General features: G+C 37.3%; 1 protein-coding gene across 2 annotated transcripts in view; it reads right to left on the bottom strand.

The window, feature by feature from the left end:
• TOLLIP (toll interacting protein) overlaps positions 1 to 22,380 on the bottom strand; it is a 31,958-nt gene that overhangs the window by 5,266 nt on the left and 4,312 nt on the right. The window contains exons 2-6 of one of the 2 annotated variants that reach the window (XM_009328456.1): positions 16,416 to 16,565; positions 11,409 to 11,591; positions 9,756 to 9,908; positions 8,262 to 8,352; positions 4,264 to 4,284 (exon numbers count right to left, since the gene is read on the bottom strand). In XM_009328456.1, the coding sequence (XP_009326731.1) occupies positions 4,264 to 4,284; positions 8,262 to 8,352; positions 9,756 to 9,908; positions 11,409 to 11,591; positions 16,416 to 16,565 (598 nt within the window). The remainder of the gene's footprint in view (positions 1 to 4,263; positions 4,285 to 8,261; positions 8,353 to 9,755; positions 9,909 to 11,408; positions 11,592 to 16,415; positions 16,566 to 22,380) is intronic. The other variant, XM_009328457.1, reaches the window with a different exon arrangement.

Raw genomic sequence — 22,380 nt, forward strand, 5'->3', positions numbered from 1 at the left:
ACACCTCCCTAAAGTTTACCTAGTTAGTTGTTTGTTTTAAATCACCTCATTCTAATCTCCATAGGTTTTAATCAGTTTATGCAATAGGGAAAACAGTTACTTCAGAGCTGTTTTAAAAAAAAAAATTCAGTTTGCTATCCTCCAGTCATCTGAAAGCAAGACTAATTAAGCAATATGTTATATACTGCATTTGGTAAAAAAATCCAAAATAAAAGACTGTGAATAAATGTTACCTTACCTGCATTTTCTTACTGATCATCTTAATTAAACTCTAAAATTATAATCTGAGGCCCCTTCTCCATAAAAAAAGCATTCCTTCCTAAGAAGGACAAAACCAAACATTCTCTTCCTTCCCCCGTTATGATCTCACATTCCAACTGGGTTTTTTTGTACTCCCTTATATACTTCTATCTTTATAGTCACTTAATTACCTAAATGATTTTAGGTTCTCTGCTTCTTTAAAATAAGGAGTTGAGAACTATTCACACATTTGATCTTCAAAGGCTTTGCCAGCCAACCTTATTACCAGTTTAGTTTTAATATATAATTTAACTCTCTCGCATCCCCTCATTTAGGCAGACCTACCAATTTTTGGCAGAAAACTACTTTACTGTTCTACTGCAGAGACTTTTTAGGATTCTCCAAGAGTGCTTTTTTTTGTTTTAAATTTGGCATGCATTTACTCTGAGCAGCTAACAACTTTTTTTACATAGTTTTTAGTTCACCCGTTTAGCTTTCTTTCTCTGACCTTAATTACTTCTCCTTAAGTTAAACAAAAGATGAACTATTTGCATCACCACTACTATACATCTTCAAAATAAGGTACTTTTTGAATCTGGTTTCATAGATTACTCAGGAGTAGATCAAAAGCTGCTTCTCTTCTATTGAATTCTGACTAACTGCTCAAAAGCATAATAAAATAAAGCAGATCTACAACCGACATAATTTTCAAGTGTGCCTCTTTGCAGCCTCATCCCTCTTAGCATGACTAAAGTACTACTTAAGTGATCAAACGTATTGCAACTATATTATACTACTTCTATTCAAACTTAACACCTCCAAAAAAAAACCAAAAAAACACCAAAAAACTTGAGAGCAAAGAGCAATTTCAATACTTACCTTGTCTCTTCCAAGATTTTCTTTAACCTGTAACTATTTAATCAGCAATGTCTATGCTCACTCTAACTTGCACAAATATTTTAGCATCTCAGTGATTATCATTTTTCTATTAGCTTTAAAAGTGCTATATTAAAATTCACATTCAAGGTTAGATCAGCTAAACCCATCTTAACTTACATCAACTCTGGTTGACAAGGTACTGTAATTGAATACAGTTTGACTGTGTGCATTGCAACCAAGATTTTACCTAATGTACTCTTTGCTATTTCTTTCCTCAACTTGGTCTTCTGTCCTATCTGAAAGGATGCATTACTGAATTGTAAGCACCTCCATCTTATCAAAGTTCTCTAATTTTGATCTTAAAATTCCCCTTGTAATCTACATCTTAAGTTTTATTAGAAGCAAAAAAGGAACCTAGATAATTTAAGTCTAATGTACAGGCTGCGTCTATTCAGAAAGGTTAATTCTGGCAACTAAAGAAATGTCCTTCTCACCATAAATTTATTACCTACACAGTGGAACCATGTCTCTGCCCAGCCATTTGCATCACACCACTACCAGGGTTATCTATAGCCTCTTCTGCAACAACCTAAACTTTAGCTCTAGAGCTGCTTATGCCATTTGGACCATGGTCCCTGGAATTCTGTCTGGCACTGTGTGTTTGAACATCTGGAAGTCAGACCATGTGTGCACCCTGGAGGCAAACCACTATGCAGTCCTCACCAATACTGCAAATACGCTTTACCCAATAATAATATCCAGCAGCATTTCAGATTGCCTCTTCTAGAGCTTCAACAAGCCTCAACTCATCCCTCACGCTTCCTACAAACAACCTAGGCATTTACAAGAGGTGAACATATGATTTATGGCCTCAAAAAAAAATAAAGTTGTAAAGTACCTGAAAGAACAGAGTAACAGAAGTTATGTTTTACTTCTGACACAGGCTTCCTAATACTCTTCAGTAAGTCATCAGCACCCTAAGATGAATTATTCAACTATCAGCCTAAGTTGTGTAGGAACTGTCCATACAAGAAGTCAGTTTAAAATATTAATCCAAATGAAACATGAGGCTCACTGAGTACCACAGCATCCTACAGCTTACCAATAAAGTTTCAGTGTCTTGTCAGTGTTAAAAAAACAAACAAAAAAAAAAAAAATCAAGACCAGCACACAGTTTTTCTTACTGCTTTCATCAAAACAAGACAATTATGAAGCCAGACATCTGCACAGGCAGTATTCAAGAAGTATTTTCAATCTAAATATTCAATTTTAGAGACAAGAAATTTCTTGATAGTATTGTTTTTCACTAATGATTTTCAAAATCCATTTTCTTAGCTATTACAGTTCTAGAATTAGTTTATGCTATCTACTACTACACTGTATACAAATGGAAGTTAGTATCACAGTGATTTTTAATAAATGTTTCCATGATAAATGCTTACTTTTCACGAAACCCAACATTCAAGCTATACAAGTACCAATTTAGAGAGTACCTTGGTTTTTTTGCTTTGTTCCACACTCAGACTAAAAGCATCCATAATTTCTGATTTACAAAATAGTAAGCAAGACTCATGCCTCAACTAAAGAAATATGCACTAAAATTTAGCAAATATACATATATATATGCAGTCATTAGAAAAAGTTATAATAAACTTCAAAGTTATCAATGTTCAGTACAAAGCTGCTTTACATATTAAGCACCTCATTTCACTAACAGGTGAAAACTGAAACTAAACCACATAAGAATCCCCTATAAATGGAATTCCACACTCCTGTGTTGCTCTCAGATATTAGGTGTTATAAATCAGAATAATGGAGCACTGTTTTCCAATTCAGTGAAATGGCAATGACAAACATGCTGGCATAAGCAGTGACATTCCAATACATGAAATGAGTTTGTACAATAGCAAGTCAGTTGCTACAAGCAGCAATGGAAGCATCAAAGCAGCATTAACAGGGTAAACTTTTTCTAACTGCACACAAGGCATTACACACTTTTTATTTTTTCTTGTTTAGTCAAGTGCCCTATATTTAATGTCTCAACTCATTATTATTCTGTCCCACACATAGACCCTTTCAGACTAAACTCGGGAACCTTCTCAGTATTCTTTCGTTTAAAGGAAGAAATCAGTATCACCTTTTTTAAAATATACAAATAGGTCTTAGTGATTCTTGCTTCAGAAAAAAATTCAGTGCTAAAATATGCACGCTATCATCTCAATTTTTTTAAAGTGTTGCTTCTTTGTAAACTACTAGAAAAGTGAAGTGTATGGATGGACCCACAGAAAAATTCTACAATTCCACTGCTCTGAATAAACCAAATACACTGCGACAACCACATCAGTTTTATTTACAGCATCTTTCTGAAATTCAGAGCATCAAGAAATGACATTATTTCAGAATTCTAGAATTTTCTGAACATACTTGAAGACCAATGCTTTTATCAAAGTTAAGGATGTCACAGTATCTTTGCACAATTCAAAATCAAAGGTGTCATAATGAAGTGAGTCTAAATTGAAGGAAAATTGATTTCCTGTAACATAATTTGCCTTTAGAGTTCAAGTCAGATGCTCAACTTGACATGGATCTAAAACAGATGTGCATGAAAGAATAACACTTTTTTTGTCAGTGTGTATCTTTCTGAAAAAAGGCTTATTTGAAGATTAACAGAAGGCAACTGGCAGGCTGTCTTCTCAACATCATTGCAGAACTGAGTTCTTCGCTTTCAAGTTTACAAAAAGTCATGACATCTCCTGCTTCTCCCCAAATCTTGCAGTAGCAGAACAACTGCCAAGATTTAAGTTTCTCTTCTAGGAAACCAGTATGATCACCGAGAATAGCTCACTGACATACAACCATTTCAGAAGAATATTAACATTGCATTTTAGCCATCAACACCACTATCACCAGTTACTTTAATCATTATAGCCTGAAGCTGAGCAGATGCCTTCAAAGACTTTCCAACAGGTTAAAGGGGCTTTAACAATTTCCAGGAGATGCATTAAATTGTTCTATTGTGACATCCAAGTGGCAATACCTTGTGACACAGTCTGCTGTAACAAATAAAGCAAATGTTTAGATGAGTTCATGCAAAGACTCTTGAGTCAATGAGGATGGGACTGAGAAAAGAGCTTGGAAACTTACCCAGAGCAAAGTACTCAAGCCCTAAAGACAGGTGAAAATGAAGGGGCAAGGGGAAAGGAATAAGACATGGGAAAGAAATATTAATCTATTTTTAAAAGGAAATGAACCATTTAGCTTCTGAAGGTGGAAGTTGCATAAACTGAGGCAACTGGGTAAAAACTAAACTACCTAATATCAAAACCTAAATGCTGCTAGGATTCAGTCTCCCACCTAATTTGCTTCAGCACTCTGAACAAGTTTCCTAAGTGTGCTGTTTTCACAGAAGTAACAATTAGAGGAAATGTTTTCAAAATAAGTAAGCCACCAGGTGTTTGCAGCAAGGATTATATTTTATAGCCACAAAGGACAACATACATCCATGGTTTTCTGAACAAATACCAATAACATCACAAGCTAACTTATGAAACTCAATACAGAGACCTAAAGGAGTTATGTACATATACACATAACTTTGCCTCAATGAAAAATTATATTCTGGACTCTGTCAGAGACCTGAAACACCTGGGTTTTTAACCTACTTTTTACACAGGTGTTTATAAGTTAAGTACAAACAGATTTCCTATTTATCCCATGAATACTTAGCTGATAAGAAATATAGCTTGCTTCATTGAACTAACTTTTTTTAGCTTACTGTCTTTGATACAATATCAAGAAGATCAGCTTGGACTGTAAGCAACCAGTATACCACAATATTCTACAGCCTAAATTAAGTAATCTTTAGAAAAAGAAATGGGAAGAAACAGTAGATAAACTCAACTTTTAGAAGAACAACAGGACTGACAAAGTCAAATTTTCCCAAACCCAATCCATAGATATCATCTATGGCAACTATAGTTTGTAGTCACTAGTGCTATTGTCAGCAATTTTTTAATTTTTAAAACTTTTGAAATCAATTAACATGGTGCAAGAATATTCTATGGCCATTTCTGCTTTCATCACAGTTCTGTAACATGTACCATCAAACATGGGGGAAAAAGCATTACTTACGTTGGCATTTCAAGCTTCATCTGCTTACCACAGTGACTAACTGCTTGCTACTACTATTTACCTCAGTTTGTATGATAGATATACGTGAGAGAGGAATTAGTTGCTTCGACCTTAATTAGAAGGTTAGTTATGTATACTAAGTTTTGAACAGAAGTTTTCTGTTACAGAAAAAACAGCTTGGCCTTCGTGACAGCTAAGTTTGACTTAACATCATCTCTCTTTAAGGCACAATTATTTTGGACAGTCAACTGTTAAATTGTCTGGATAAACATTTTAGTGCACCCATTGTATTTCCATCATAGAGAAGACTTAGAATCTAACAGTCCTGCCCAACAGCAGAATCTCCTCCATTTCAGATTTAATAAACTATTCAGTGCTGCTCTTTCACTCTTCTGAAGGAAACAAATAGAACTTGCTTATTGACTACACTCATTTAACCTGATAGGTAAAAAAAACTGAACTAAAATGGGAAGAAGATAAACATTCCTGTGGAGCCTACTGATGTCCTACCATTGCCCTTCTTGAAGCAGTCTCAAAGACAGAAAAAACCCTGTACAGTGTTCCAAAGAAAGTGTACCAACAGAGATTCCCCAGAAGGTACAACCAATTAAACTGGGCAGGGAAGGCCAGTAGTTTGCATGCATCTTTCTGAAAGAGTTTACAGAATCCAGGAGGAGCATCTAGCTCAGTATATAGAAAACATTCTGACAATACTCCATGCCTTCCAAGATGCACTACTGGTTCCTTTATAATTTGAAATTACTTTTATTAAGCCATGCAATTAAATGTATGAAACAGTAAAAGTATTCTGAAGTCAAGTCACTTTCAAAGTCCAAACCTAACCATCCATCTAATTATTATGAGTGGGTAATTGATTAGTGAATAGGCAAAAGCTTTAAAACTCACAATGCTTTGAGAAATTTTGATGGTGCACACAGAAATTCTAGAACAGCAAACACAAAGCACAGTAATATCAAAAAAATAAAAAATATTAAAAATCTAAATACATCAAAAGGTGGCTTGTAATAAGTTTGGCATTTATAAAGTCAAGGAAGTATATTCAAGCTTTCCAAGAACAAAAGAAAAGTTCAAATCAAGGGGTGGGAATTTGCAATGCTTTAAATATACAAGTCATAGAATCAGGAAGAATTTTTAATACAGAAGATTATCATAGCAGTAATTAAAACAAACATGCTGAATCTCTGCAGAAGGGCAATGCTCCAACATACAGATCAATAAAATTGTTACATAAAGCCAAATTCTTATATGCTAAAGTGCCAGGCATTACTATCACTTGCTAAATATTAGTTATTTCTTCACTTGTCCAAGTAGATTTAATAAGTATTACTAAAAATATTCTCAAGATTAATTCAAAGTTTACAGAACACCAAGATCTGAACATCAAGATACACCACTGTACTTGTTTTTCAACTTTGAAGGTCTAGTATCAGTTTTATCTGTTCAGTTCTATGTCTAGTTTCAATTATACCTGAAACTAGTCTCTTCATTTCTACTGCTTGTACTCTGACTGGCAGAGTAATTTTGCAATACAAAAAGAAGTTCTATAGCACCTTCTATTACATTGCTATATGTACCACCCAGCTATTGTTGTTCTTTTAACCATACACAAGATAACTATGTTGAAGTTCACTAACTGCTTCAATATATAGGGACACGATGAACCTACAAGCAAAAACAATACAACATCTAATTCACAAACACAGGAAAGCTACACCGAAGTCTGGCTTACCACAATGGAATCACACTTCAGGATGCACACACAAGTTGAAACTAGTTTGTGGGCAAAGCAAGCAAGACTTAAATCCTGAGCATTAAGCTACTGAGATAAAAGCACTTTAAGTGAAGCAAACTGCATGTTTTCATCAGGGAATAAAGTATGTAACCAAACTTTTCCATGTTTTGCTTTAACTCTATAAAAATGAAACAAGAGGTATGATTCTTTAAGTTACATATGCAGTCTTCTGTTGAGGAGGTTTGTTGTTACAGAGAACAAAATTTTAAAGTCAATTTTAAAATAAAATAAAACATATCTGTTGTGTCAGCCCTTAGCACTGCAATTATGCCCCACACACTTTCACTCGTTCATACACTTGTATGCAAAGAAATTCAAAGTATCTAAATTTATATCTTATTTTCCCTAAAAATTACACATATTACTGAATAAGTGTCCATACCACAAACTTGAGCTTTGAAGAGCTGTAAGTGAAACACACACACAAAAAAACAACCAACTGAACTTTACTTATCAGTTATTTAAGTAGGGCAAATTAAAGTATGTAAATAACCTTGAAACTTTTCATCTTTGATAGAAAAATTACAAAACCTAAGTTAACACATCTTTCTACAAAAAGTCCAAAACTTACTTGGCACAAACTAAGAGAACTGACAATACCTGCTTTAGCTCTTCTTGATGTATTTACCTAACTATCTCAGAGCTCTCTAACATTTTTCATTCACTGTGCTACACACTTCATATGCTGTGTACCAAGTTTCCAACAAAGCATCTTCAAAGACCACAGAAGAGTCAATTCCTTTACGGGCTATTTAAGCTGCAGTTCTGACAGCACAAGTCATTTGGTGCACTTTCTGAAGTCTGAACAGTTTCACACATGGATTGCCACCATTTAAATAAGCATGCATTATATTAGAGTGCAGCCTACTAGATATTTAGTTATTCAGTGACCTGATATAAGTCTAAAATAAATACTCAAAAAAAGAAGCCTTCAGGCTACTTGTTCCAACTTGATAGTGATTTTAACCCATTTAATCAAACTCATGCAGCTCCCTTAAACAGGGTACAAGACTGAAAGCAGACCTACACTTAATTTGCTCACTCCTCTCCTCCCAAAAATGTATCATGGGAAAAGTGATCACAGCCAAAATCATTTATAGCTTCCTTTATATTCCAAAAAACAGGAGAAATTTGGTAGTTGTTTCTGCAAAACCCTTCATCTGGAAGTGTTAAGAGTCTTCAAGGAAAGAAAACATACCTGCTATAGGCACATATCCAACTCCTTGCTGATATACAGTGGGCATCAGGACCACTGGCTGGGGCTGCATCATCATGGCAGCTGGCAAAGACTTGACACAAAAAGCACAATAGACAGATTAGAACTACTCAAGAAATAGAAAAAAACCTAAACGAGCAATTAAAACAATTAAAACAGTATTTGCAAAAAAATCATCAAATTGCAAATCCATGTTCCATATTACAATATGACTAAGTGCTAATCCGTATTAAGCAAAATCTCTGGCAAATTAACTGAACTACCATCCTTTTAAATGACAATTAATTTGCCTGTATATCAATATAAACACATCACGTCAAACTAGCCTTTTGCAACAGTTTGACAAATTTTGCCACTGAAATTTTGTTACTGAAGTGATTTATTTTAAAATATGGGTTTAATCAGCTTTTATGCCATATTATGTTGTATATTCATTTCACAAGATTCATCGTAAATGAAAACTTAGAGCAAACCTGAATTTTATTAAAAGCAGTATACTGCTCCTAGAAGCAAATTTTAGTTCAAGTCATTTTTGAGGTAAACCAGTACTTTAAACAAAATATTAATTTAACTCCATCCCCTTTTACTACCACAATTTCTGTTCAGTTTGATCCTGGAAAATATTAAAAGGTCAGGTTCTATGTACAGTACATTCATGGGCAGACAGTTTTAAAGGTTAATTACAAACTCATTTCTCCTAGGGGTAATAGAACAACTCTTCAGATGTGGGGCAGAATGTGAATTTCAAACAGCAGGGAACACTTCTTCCCAGCTGTGCACTCAAAAGCAACTTGGAACTTCTGATCATGTACAAGCGTAGTAGGAAGCATTCAGGCCTGCACATGCTACACATGCTATCCAACAGCTACTTAAAACAAAAGTGACAGGTGACAGAATAGTCCATGAGCTGCTAAATGGACCAGTGTACGTCAGCAGTTTATGATTAGGAGCACCAAATGAACAAGAATGGAAGTAAAAAACAAAGTCGTCAGAAAGAGCATTCAAACTATCCAGAAAGACCTAACACAGAGAGGAGTTTCCACTATTTTTGCTTTTAAATTGACATGACTTTCTAAAGATTGGGGGGGGGGGGGGGGAGAGAATAAGTTATTGTCATATTCCATGAAGCTTTAAAAAAATCATTATTATTATTAAATTAGAAGTGACAGTGGACAATTTGACTGAGGATTTCTTTTTTATATTTCTATTAGCACAGGAATAAGCTGAATTTTTGTAATTCAGCTTCAAAACCAGATAAATAAATACCCACTTACCACCTCACCAAAAAGTATTTACTGCCTTAACTAATATTTTTGACTGCTATCCCCAAAGTGAAGTATAATTATTTTAAATGCTAACACACACAAACACCCAGTAAGGTACAATGGAACTATTTCTACCTCAAACTAAAACATCTCCCTCCCGCTACCCAAGAAGCTTCTCTCCCTTCCTCTTACCACCCCAAACTTGGCTTACCGTGTACGACATAACCAGATTAATCATTCCTTCCTTGTCATCACCCTGCCTTCCGCTCAGGCTATACCATTCATCCTCCACATTTCCTTGCTTCAGAGACTCAGGAATTGTAATGTGTGTCCAAGCGATGCGGTCATCCATTGAAAAGGCCCGCTGGAATATAATTAAAGAAATATTATCAAGTTAATTGTCCTGAAAAAAAAAAAAATCTTAAAATTATTCTTGACTAACACTTCCTTCAGTTTTATGCTATTTCATTTTGCCAATTTTATTTTTAAGTTATTGCTTTTGAAATTACTAAAGTGTCGGTAAATATTTTAGCCATCTCCTTTCCAACAAGGATGAATGATGCTTTAAGTGGGATTATAGATTGATTTCAGATATTTAATAACAAGAAATTGAAAACCTGAAGCATAACACTTCTAGAAATACAACATATTAATATCAGCATAGTCTGTGTGACTCTATCATATCAGATGTCACATCAATCACATTAAATGAATGTGAACAGCTTCTGTTTACACTACTACCACAGGCTGTGAACTCCAGTAATTCAAGAGCAGATACAAGCACTGATCTGCCACCTCTGTTGCAGCAACGAAACAGACACTTCAACCAATCAACGAAGCCCACAAAATAGCATCCAAAAGCCTCACTTGTGTAATGACCACACAGCTGGTGCAGTGTCAAATTTTACTACACACAGTAAGAGACACAGCAAAAAAAGGCAAACCACAGCCTCAGTTGTAGACTCTTAGTTTAAATTGTTCAAGAAGGTATGTTTGTGCTAAGTCAAAGTCGATATCCTGAATTGGAACAGCTGAGATGCAGGCACATATCCCCTGCTGCCAACAATAACAATGTCTAGCAGAACAACATAAAAGAATTCAAGATAGTACTCTTCTAGAAAAGCTTTGTAGAGCGGATTACCTACCAGAGCTGTTAATCAGACCCATTCAATCTCTAAGAAAATGAAATTGTTCAGAGGTTAGGCACTTATTACCACTGTTTCTTAAGTAAAGCATAGACAAGTGTCTACATGCTCACTTGAAATGAAATTCAGGCAAGTATAGATTAAGTTATGTTTCTGCTAATAAATCCTAGTGACCACAGACAGTCTATATTTGACAGTTTTATTCTCAGCTTTTCCAGGCTTGGGAAGGCTTCCAAGCTCCTCCTGGGTTACAATAACACTGAAGAATTTCTGAGTAAAACAGCACTGTATAAACAAGCTATTTTTAATAGGGACAGTACAGAATATAAGGCTGCAGTGCATTTTGATAGCGAAGAGGAGCTTAAATACTGCTCAGTCATTTTTGCTTCTCTTCCTTTGCAGGGAACCCTACTAATGCCCCTTATCAGCTACCGAAGAAAAAGTAACAGCTCTGACATTCTTGGGGAAGAGTGAAGCCTTATGCATTGCTCCTCTTGGGATCCTGAAAAATTTTCATCATCTCCCAGAGAGCACAGCTAAGAAACAGCCTTTGGTAACTCAATCCTTTTTTGCAAGATTCCACAAAACCTCAGTCCAAACAGGAGATGGTGGGGGGGGGGGGGGGGGGGGGGAGACAAGAAGTTAAAACGAAAATAAAAGCGAAGATAGATAGATAGATAGATAGATAGATAGATAGATAGATAGATAGTAGTTCTGACCTCATCAAATATCTCTAGATAGAAAGAGTCCACGCCCGGGGGAACAGTGCACTGAATAACTTTGTTCCAGCGGGGGTTCTTGGCTCCATTATGTGCTGTTGGAGTTTCATACACAGCATACCCCAGCCGTATTCGACAATAGGGATCCATGCGAGTCATTCCATAGTTCTTTGCCAATTTTGCCTGGAAAGAAAAGAAAGCCTTTAAGTGTATAATATTTACATTAACTTGAGAAGTTAATTACTGTTAGCTCACAAAGAGAATCAGATATTGAACAAAGGACTAGATTCAATTATGAGGTAGACAGGAAGGAAAAAAGGAAGAAAAACAGCATTCAGATTAAAACACAGAACAGCCAGTGACACCATTAATGCCTGGGAGACCTTGAAAAGGTAACCTCTTTTTAACGCGTCTGTTGTAGAAAATACACATCTTCACCATACCTAAAATAAGGTACTTCATACCAAACCAAAAGATACATGATTACAAAGAAATAGTAATAAGTTCAATTTTTGCCTAGGTATCTGCTCTCCAACATACAGTCATAAACTTAATGTGATAGGTAGCCTGTTTTCTTCCACTGAAGTACTTTTAAAGCATGAAATACAGAAATCCAGTAGCTTCAAGAATATCGCACAATACAAAAGCACAAACTGCAAAAGCACTTCAATTGAGGTAAAATCTAGTAGATCATACTTTTCAAAGTGTAAATGTGGGCTTAACAATTAAAGTAGGAAAGTTGGCACCTAAATTATGCACTCTCTAGACTCTGAAGTCCTGAGATTAAGCAGCTTACCATAAAACTTCACTAAAAGAAAAAACAGCATATAAATTGTCTGTCTAGTAATTTAAGAGGACACAATCAACTGTGCTTAGACAAACTCACCATCATTCCTACATATCTGCAAGGGAAAAAAAAGCAGTAAGTTACCTTCCCAAAAAAATTTTCTGATCTTCCACCAGTTTATTAGTAACGGAATTAAGGCATATTGCTCTATATACTTTATCAACACATATTTAAATACAGAAGACTTCAACCTTCATGTTCTACAGGTTAACTATGCCGTGGTAAGTCTCCTATCCAGAATGCCACATGCCTCAACACGCAGCCAAGATTCCCACAGCATTCTTGCATAAAAACTCTCAAACAGCTACAGAAGACTCTCTTGGGACGCACAGGGTTGTACTGCCATTCAGAGGGACCTTGACAGGCTGGAGAAGTGCGCAGACAGGAATCTCAAAGCTCAACAAATGAAAATGCAACATTCTGACCCTGAGGAGGAATAACCACATGCACCACTACAGGCTGTGGGCCAACTGGTTGGAAAGCAGCTTTGCAAAGAAGGACATGGGGGTCTTGGTGGACACCAAGTTGAAAATAAGCCAGCAATGCACCTTTGCAGCAAGGAAGACAGCATCCTGGGCTGCATTAGGAAAAGCACAGCTAGCAGGTCAAGGAAGATGATCCCTTCTCAGCACTGGGGAGACCATATCTGGAGTACTGTTCTCTTTAGTTCTGGGCTGCCCAGTAGAAGACATGGTCATACTTGAACGAGTCCAGCAAAGAGCCACTAACACAATTAAAGGTTTCACAGATGGGAAAGGTTTCACAGGTTGGATGGGACCTCTAGAGATTGTCTAGTCCAAGCTCCCTGCTCAAAGCAAGGTCAAATACTCCGGCAAGTTCTGAGTGTCTCCATGGATGGAAGCTCCACAACCCGTTTGGGAAACCTGTTGTGATGTTTGACATCTCTTACAGTAAAAAGGTTTTTCATATATTTAATAGAGTTTGCTGTATTTCAATTTGTGCTCACTGTGCCTCTTGTATTTCCTCTAGATAGCACTGAAAAGAGCCTAGCTGTCGTCTTCATAAATACCTGATGGCAGGGACTACTCATTGATAAGATTCCCCCCAAGACTGTTCCCCAGCTCTCTCAGCCGTTCCTTGTATACAACATCCTCTTTAATCCTCCATTAAGGGACTGGCCTGGGGGGGGATAGGGGTGAGATGAGGTTTGGACAAAATAAGCTCCAGACACCCCCTCTAACCTCAACTATCCTGTGATTCTAGAACAAGTAGTCACTTACAGACATGGCATCACGAACAGCCATTAGGTTTTATTCTTCAAGCAAGATATTTTTTTCTTGTCTGCACAAGTAACTAAAAATAAACGAGGATCGAACCTGATAAAGACCAGTATCAACTCCATCAGTTCACCAATCCAAACAGGAATCTCGATGTTTCTGTACATAGCCACTCAAAGTGAGATGCAAAACTCCTTCTTGAACACTGTACTGTCTGCCCACTTATCTGCTCCAGGAACTTCCACCATCTATACTGATTGGATCAACATCCTCTGACAAAAAGCACTTTAAGCTGTCCAAGCAAATAGCCAAAGATGAACAACCTATGGAGTAGCATGCAAGTTGCTAGCCACTGCTAGAGAATTAAGACAGACATGGCATGTTGTTTGATAAATGTTTTGTTTCCTTATAGGTCTGAGGTTTAACCTGAATCATCTATTCCTAGCTCTGGAAAAAAGTCATACTAAAGCTTCTTCCATTATGCTCTAAAAGTGGTAACATTTTTTCTGCTGTTCAAAGTTGCAGAAGCAGCTTTGGATCTTACACTCACTGAACACAGATTGGGACACTCCTCAGAACTAGAAAGAGGGATGCAACTGAATGCAATGAATGAGTTCAAGTGACTAGATCTTAGAAGTAATAAACTTGAAAAAGCATTATGCCCAGTTTTAAAGAGAAGCATATCGGCTGTGAAGGAGCAAACTGACCAGTGAAAGACATAGAAAGGAAGGATCAGTGTCTTTTTTCCTGAGAGACCCTATATAGGTTTACTCCCCAGTAAGGACCTCACCATGGAAGCAGTAACCATACATGTACTATTCCAGGCTTGGTGCTAAATCTGAGGCTAAATCTCTCTTCGGTATGTTTTTAGAGAATGACTTGAAAACAGCACTTGTAAATAGATGAGGTGTGTTAATATGAAGGACATATGGTATGCTAAAGCAGATAAACAGAATTGTGTAAAGATAGACAAGTTTTAAGACCTGAAATCTTATGCATAATGAATGCAGTAATACAGTACTGCCAAGAGATAAAAGAAAGGATAACAAGGGAAAAGAGGAAGCAGAAAATAAAGAGCTAGGACTATGCACTTGTGATTAATAAGAAAGCCTGCAGAAACCACTAGGAAAAACAGCAAATGCATTAGAGGAAATGGGGATGGAACAGAGCAGTCACTTAAGGAAAAATAGATAAGGCAACTGTAGTTCCCTACAATATTCTCAGAATTGCTGATGTCTTCCAATGTTAAGTGTTTCTACAGGAAGTCTTCTTAACAGAAGTTTTCAGAGAAACCTGTTCACTGTAAAAAAAAAAAGTTTATTTGACTGTGCTGTAATAGCAAGGCTGTCCTGGTTTCGGCAGGGATAGAGTTAATTTCCTTCCTAGTAGCTGGTACAGTGCTGCATTTTGGATTTAGGATGGGAACAATGTTGATAACACACCCATGTTTTAGTTGTTGCTAGGTAATGCTTACACTAGTCAAGGACTTTTCAGTTTTCCATGCTCTACCAACTGAGAAGGCTGCAGGTGCACAAGAAGCTGGGAGTGGGGCAGAGCCAAACTGGCCAAAGGGACATTCCATACCACGTGACATCATGCTCAGTACATAAACTGGGGAAAGCCGGCCGGGGGGGCCACTGCTCGGGGACTGGCTGGGCATTGGTCAGTGGGTGGTGAGCAATTGCACTGTGTATCACTTCCTTTGTGTATTACTACCACTACATTATTACTACCACTACATTATTACTACCACTACATTATTACTACCACTACATTATTACTACCACTACATTATTACTACCACTACATTATTACTACCACTACATTATTACTACCACTACATTATTACTACCACTACATTATTACTACCACTACATTATTACTACCACTACATTATTACTACCACTACATTATTACTACCACTACATTATTACTACCACTACATTATTACTACCACTACATTATTACTACCACTACATTATTACTACCACTACATTATTACTACCACTACATTATTACTACCACTACATTATTACTACCACTACATTATTACTACCACTACATTATTACTACCACTACATTATTACTACCACTACATTATTACTACCACTACATTATTACTACCACTACATTATTACTACCACTACATTATTACTACCACTACATTATTACTACCACTACATTATTACTACCACTACATTATTACTACCACTACATTATTACTACCACTACATTATTACTACCACTACATTATTACTACCACTACATTATTACTACCACTACATTATTACTACCACTACATTATTACTACCACTACATTATTACTACCACTACATTATTACTACCACTACATTATTACTACCACTACATTATTACTACCACTACATTATTACTACCACTACATTATTACTACCACTACATTATTACTACCACTACATTATTACTACCACTACATTATTACTACCACTACATTATTACTACCACTACATTATTACTACCACTACATTATTACTACCACTACATTATTACTACCACTACATTATTACTACCACTACATTATTACTACCACTACATTATTACTACCACTACATTATTACTACCACTACATTATTACTACCACTACATTATTACTACCACTACATTATTACTACCACTACATTATTACTAGTTGCCAACTGAGGTTAAACCATGACAAAAGTTTATAGGAAATAGCTGCACGATGCAGCTATGAAACTGGAAACAATGCTGATGTACAGAAACATGAAGCTACAAAAACTTTAAAAATTACTCATTCCCTATATACAGGCAATTTAGTAACTCAAATTCCAACACAATCTTTTTGTGGCCACTGATCAAAAAAGACTAACTGTATTAATTAATTACTTACAATTACTTAATTGTACAAAGATGTACAATTTATACCTGTACTACAGTAATGCTGAGTCTTCCTACTGTACCCATTGGTCCTCCATACTGTAGCTGCTGAGCTGCCTGGGCATCCAGCTGGATTTGCTGTTGCTGCTGGGTTGGGGTAATGCGAAGAAAATCTTGAGGAAGCTCACCAACATATACCTTAAAAAAAGAAAAGAAAAAGAAAAAAACCCTTCAAACTTAAGTCTTCCACTTTCACAATGAGAAAGAGAGAAGAATATAAATCAAAGAAAAGCTCAGCAAAAACATTTGGCAGAATTTAGTCTAGTTTTGACAGCATGAACAAAAAACTAATTAAATGACAAAACTGCCAACTCATGTAGAGAATAGTCTCACACCCACTTTCAAAAACACTAATTTCCAACATAAGCCTCTGAAAAAAAAGTAGGACACAAAGAGCCAAGGCTGCTCTGCAACTAAACATTTAAGTAGTCCACACAAAGTCAGAGCTATCAAGTTTTACATCCCATTCACATGTGACACCTGATGGCACCCAGCTCTTTCACTCAGTGTTGCATCCAATCATTCCTGTGACAAGACATAGCACCCTGCTTTCATTTGAAAGGGTCACATTCACAGTCACCTTCAAGACAGATCATAAAGACAATGTTTCCCATGAACCAAATCCTTTAACATAACTAAGAATCCTTCAACGTAACAAAGATGCCCTAAAGCTTTTCCAATGTTAAAGGCCGTCCTGCGACTAACTTTGGGGACAATTTGGGGACAAAATTCCACCATACTCAAAACAATAATGGAGGAATTCAAAATCTCATCTATCACAAGAAAAACCATGATGAAAAATTGAAAGTAGAAAAATCTTAGAGGAACCCCATCACATGTGCCAATATGAATCAGCAGTCACCATGTATTTTCTGTTAGCTTTACGGTAAAAGAAGGGAAAGTTTCTACCTATTACTTGTCAATTCAACAACTCAGGTTGTTTCTGGGTTTTAAATGCTCAGTGAACATTATCAGTAACACATTTAGAGAGATCATCACATTAAAATAACAAGCATACTGTAATAATGAATTTTAAAAGGCAAATAAAGTGGCATAGAAAATTTATAATTAAGCTGTACTCATTTCTGTTGTCTATAGAGTTGCTTACATATTTAATACAGAACTGTCCACCACATCAAGACAAAAGACAGTGCAATTTCTTATGTTGCTATCCCAGGCAAGATTACTCAATTATATATCTGGCAGATGCATGCCTACAGAACATACTTTATGACATTAACAGGCCTCTAGGACATAGCTTTTGAAGATCAGACAGCACTTGCATGCCAAGATTGCATCTTGGACATAGCAGTAGTCATACAAAATGTGATTTGGCAAGAGCTGCAATTTCTGCCTGAGAGCCTCAGGATCCTGGCAACAATAGGTGTTACATGCCAGAAAGAAACTATCAAAAAGCTAAGGAGGAAGTACTGAATGCCTGCTGCTGGGAGGGAAAAGAGGGAATCAGTTCTGCTTACAAGCATCTTAAATTTTACAATTAAGATCCTAAGTAGCTTAAGCTTTAAGAAGTGGGGAGAGGAATGGGGCCAGAGAGGGAGAAGACTAAGCTAAAAGATAGTGCTAATATTAAAAGAAAGCTTATTTAAGTGAGGCTGGAAATTAGACAGCCTTCTCATTAGAATACATGTTATAAAAAAGGAGTTTTAAAATAAAATATAATCCATTTAGGAAAGATTTTAAGTGGCACCAGAATTAGCAAGGCAATGGTATTCACAACACAGCAGGTCCCCTCCAACCCTCGACCTCCAGGAAGTTTCAAATCTGGTATTATTAGCATCTCTAAGAATAGACATCAAAGATTTCCCATAATCAGAAGCGGTGACTGCAGCCCTGAAATTACACTCCCATATGTGCAAGCTCCCTCTGTCAACTTCTCAGAAAAGAGGATAGCATATTTTGTCTCAACCATCTTAATGGTTGGACATTGGAAAGCTTAATTCATTCACAACAAGTGAGAAGTCTAATAATATCTTTCACTTTTTAAATTTTAAGTCACCCAAATACTGCTCCAAAAGAAAATACATAAACTAGACTCTGTACAGAGGTCCAAAAGGGACAAACAAAATCTGTAAGGGAGACCGAAGTTTTCTTACAGCACCTAACTGAATGACCTAAAATCAGCTTATCTCACACAAAGCTACATTCTTATCCTGGAAAACAGTTGGTGTAACTAAATTCTCAGAAGATCCGACTGGTAAACCCTTCCAAAAGGAAGAGTGGGGAACAGGAGATGCATATGCTCCCATCTTAAATGTTCTGCTCTGACTGAGCTCTGGTACAGAAGTCCTGATGATATATTCAGTAAAATAACTCAGAGATGCTTATTGAAGAAAATACACTACTCAGTAAGTTCTTATGCTAATCATCAGTTGATTCCATATTGATAGAGACAAATCAGTAGTATGCAATCTTTTTATCTGTAAAGAAAACAGGCTAATTTATGTATTCCTCAAAGCATTTAAAAGCAGGCACATAATTGCCACCTCCAAACCTGAATCAAAAATACAGTTACATAACCAGAGTTCAACTACACTTTTTGTTTTTAAAGCAAGGAGAACATAAGTGACAAGCTTGTAAAGTGGGTGTTGAGTAGGATCAGTGATACAACAAATGCACTTCCCTCTACTACAACATTATTTAAGGAAGAAAGTGAAATTCAACCCCACTCTGCCATTAACTGTACAACAAAAAATTAATTCTATTTAACATTTGAATTTTACTAGAACTCTCTTTTCAAGGAAGACAGTAATATGACAGTGCTATGACAGAACTACAATTCAGAAGACAAATGTTGAGCAGGCATTCACAAAAATAAGCCTGCCTTGTTAATTACTTCCTGATAAACTTTACTGACAGCCTTGCATATCAAAAATACTAGTTATCTAGAAACAGAATAATATCACCCTTCCTATCCGCTAAAACCACCTAAGAGCTAGTTTTGAGGATCTTAAAAGTGAAACGCCTTCAAATTGAAGGCAGTGTGACATTCTACAGCTATTCAAGCTAATTTAGAATTGGGCTGTCTCAGTCTCACCCTCCTGTTTCTTCTCACCCCCATTTCTTGGGCAACATTAAATGGTGCCAAGGCAACTGTAAAGTATGCTAGTGCAGAGGGCTGATCAGAAGAAAAAGAAACAAGGGTTGGAGGTAAAGGGAAGAGGAGGGGAAGTCATCAGGACCTTTACCTTGCTAACTGATCATGTGAGTACTGGTACCTACATAAGGGAGGGAAAGGGAATGCAGAGCCAAGGACAACCACAAATGCCCTGACTTAGGGAGATGTGATACATTCAGAGAACTGCAACTAAGGTTTCCACACTAGCAATTACGAAGAAACTCTTGACGCTAGGTTTCAGAGAAGTTTCATGTTAAAGAGCCTTAAACACCTAGCTACTCAAAAAAGTTGTAACCATTCTCCTTTAAATGGTTTTACTGTTTTTAAGAAAGAATGAGTGAATAAGAGAGAATTTTGAAATATTATTCTATATTTTGCACACTAAAGAAAAAATTGGGACTAGATAGGATGCATCCAGAGGTCCTGAAAGAGCTAGCTGATACTTTTCCAAGGCTACTCTCTATCATCTTTGAAAGGCCATGGAGATTAGAGCAAGTCCCCTCTAACTGGAGAAAGACAAATGTCACACCTAGCTTTCAAAAGGGCAAGAAGGATGACCTGAGGAACAACAGGCAGGTCAGTTGCCAAGAAATTCATAGAGCAAGTTCTTCTGGAAGCCATTTCTAGACACACGAAGGAAAAACCAGGAACTAGGAATAGCCAGCCTTTACCAAGGGTTTTTTTTTTTTAAAAAAGCCTAATGAGCCCAACTGCCTTCTACAATAAAATTATTAGAATCTGTGAATAAGGAGAGCACGGTAGGTATCAGAGCTGGGTCATTACAATCCAAATGGGTAGACCAGTGGATGGATGAAAAACTGGCTGGATCACTGAGCTCAGAAGTTGAAGTTCAGTGGTTAGTGACACTGGAAGTTGATTAAAAGCAAAGTCTCTCAGAGGTCTGTACTGAGACTGACTTGTGTGTAATATTTTTCCTTATCAGTGACAAGAGGTGAAGACAGAATGTACCCTTATCAGTTTTGAGGACGACACCAAATCTGGGGGGAATGACTGGTATACTTGAGGACAGGACCAACAACCAGAGAGACAGAAGAATTCACTGGCAGGAATCTCATGAAATTCAACAACAAGTGCAAAGTCCTGTACTTTGGACAGAACAATCCCTGGCACCGGTACAGAATACAGAACAACTGGCAGGGCTGCAGCTCTACAGAGAAGAATATGCAGGTCCTGGTGGAGAGCAAGCTAAACATGAATGAGCAGAGCACTCTCGCAACAATGAAGCCTAACAGCATACTATACCAGATCACCAAAAGCTTAGCCAGTAGGCTGAGGAAAATGATTGTTTCCCTTTACTCAGCACTCATTAACCCACACGTGGAATACTGCAACCCATTTGGGGCCCAGCAGTACATGAAAAATAATAAACTTGAGTGAGCCCAGCAAAGATCCACCAAGATGGCCCATGAAAAGGGCTGTAGCACAAGACTTGTGAGAACAGGCTGAGGATTTGTTTAGAGAAGAAGAAACTTCGGACGCACCTCATAGCAGCTTTCCAGTATCTCTGAGGAGGTCATTAAGAAAACAGTCAGGTTCTCTCCTGAGATGCAAGGCAAGAGGAAAGGAGATCTCAGTTGTCAAACTGAAACAGCGGAGGTTTGACATGAAATAAGGAGGAAAAAAGAAAATTCACTGTAGGGACAACTACGAATAGGAACAAATTGCCCAGGAAGATTGCAAAAACTCTCACCTTAGAGGTTTTAAAAATCCTGCTGGACAAAGCCCTGAGCAACCTGGTCTGAATTAAAAATTGACCATGTTTTTAGCAAGAGGTTGGACTACATGGCCTACTGACATCCTTTCTAACCTGAACTATTCTGATTCTACAGAACTCATGTTACAGCATGACACATCCCCAGTTAAACTCCCGTAGAATTGTAGTCAAAGGCTCTACTTCAGAACTTCAATTTAGAGATGGGCAAAGGAAAAAATGTAACAGCAATTAAGTTTATTACATTTACAGATTTTTGCTGTTTGTTTTTTTGTTTTGAGGTTGGGTTTTTTTGTGTTGTGTTGGTGGTTTTTTTAATGTCACTAAAATAAAAAAAGTGCCATGGACTGCAAGGTACCAGACATTTCTTCACCCATTGTTCTTATTTTTTCCTGTTGCCAGAAGTTTCCCATCTACTTTGTTGCTTCCATGTGTCTACCTATAAAGGCTTTATGATTCTATAGTCATCACCTTAATAATATTTTCCCTTTCCCCCAATTACACCACCTATATTTAGTCTTGACTCTCTAGCGGATGAGGGAAAGGCTGTGGATGTGGTCTACCTGGACTTCAGTAAGGCCTTTGACACCGTCTCCCACAGCATTCTCCTCGAGAAGCTGGCGGCTCACGGCTTAGACAGGTGTACTCTGCGCTGGGTAAAAAACTGGCTGGATGGCCGGGCCCAGAGAGTTGTGGTGAATGGAGTTCAATCCAGCTGGTGGCCAGTCACGAGCGGTGTTCCCCAGGGCTCAGTACTGGGGCCAGTTCTGTTCAATATCTTTATCAATGATCTGGATGAGGGGATTGAGTGCACCCTCAGTAAGTTTGCAGACGACACCAAGTTGGGCGGCAGTGTTGATCTGCTCGAGGGTAGGAAGGCTCTGCAGAGGGACCTGGACAGGCTGGATCAATGGGCCGAGGCCAACTGTATGAGGTTCAACAAGGCCAAGTGCCGGGTCCTGCACTTTGGCCACAACAACCCCATGCAGCGCTACAGGCTTGGGGAAGAGTGGCTGGAAAGCTGCCTGGCGGAAAAGGACCTGGGGGTGCTGGTCGACAGCCGGCTGAACATGAGCCGGCAGTGT

This window comes from Pygoscelis adeliae, unplaced genomic scaffold (genome assembly GCF_000699105.1).
Source record: "Pygoscelis adeliae isolate BGI_AS28 unplaced genomic scaffold, ASM69910v1 Scaffold166, whole genome shotgun sequence".
NCBI classification, from domain to species: Eukaryota; Metazoa; Chordata; class Aves; order Sphenisciformes; family Spheniscidae; genus Pygoscelis; species Pygoscelis adeliae.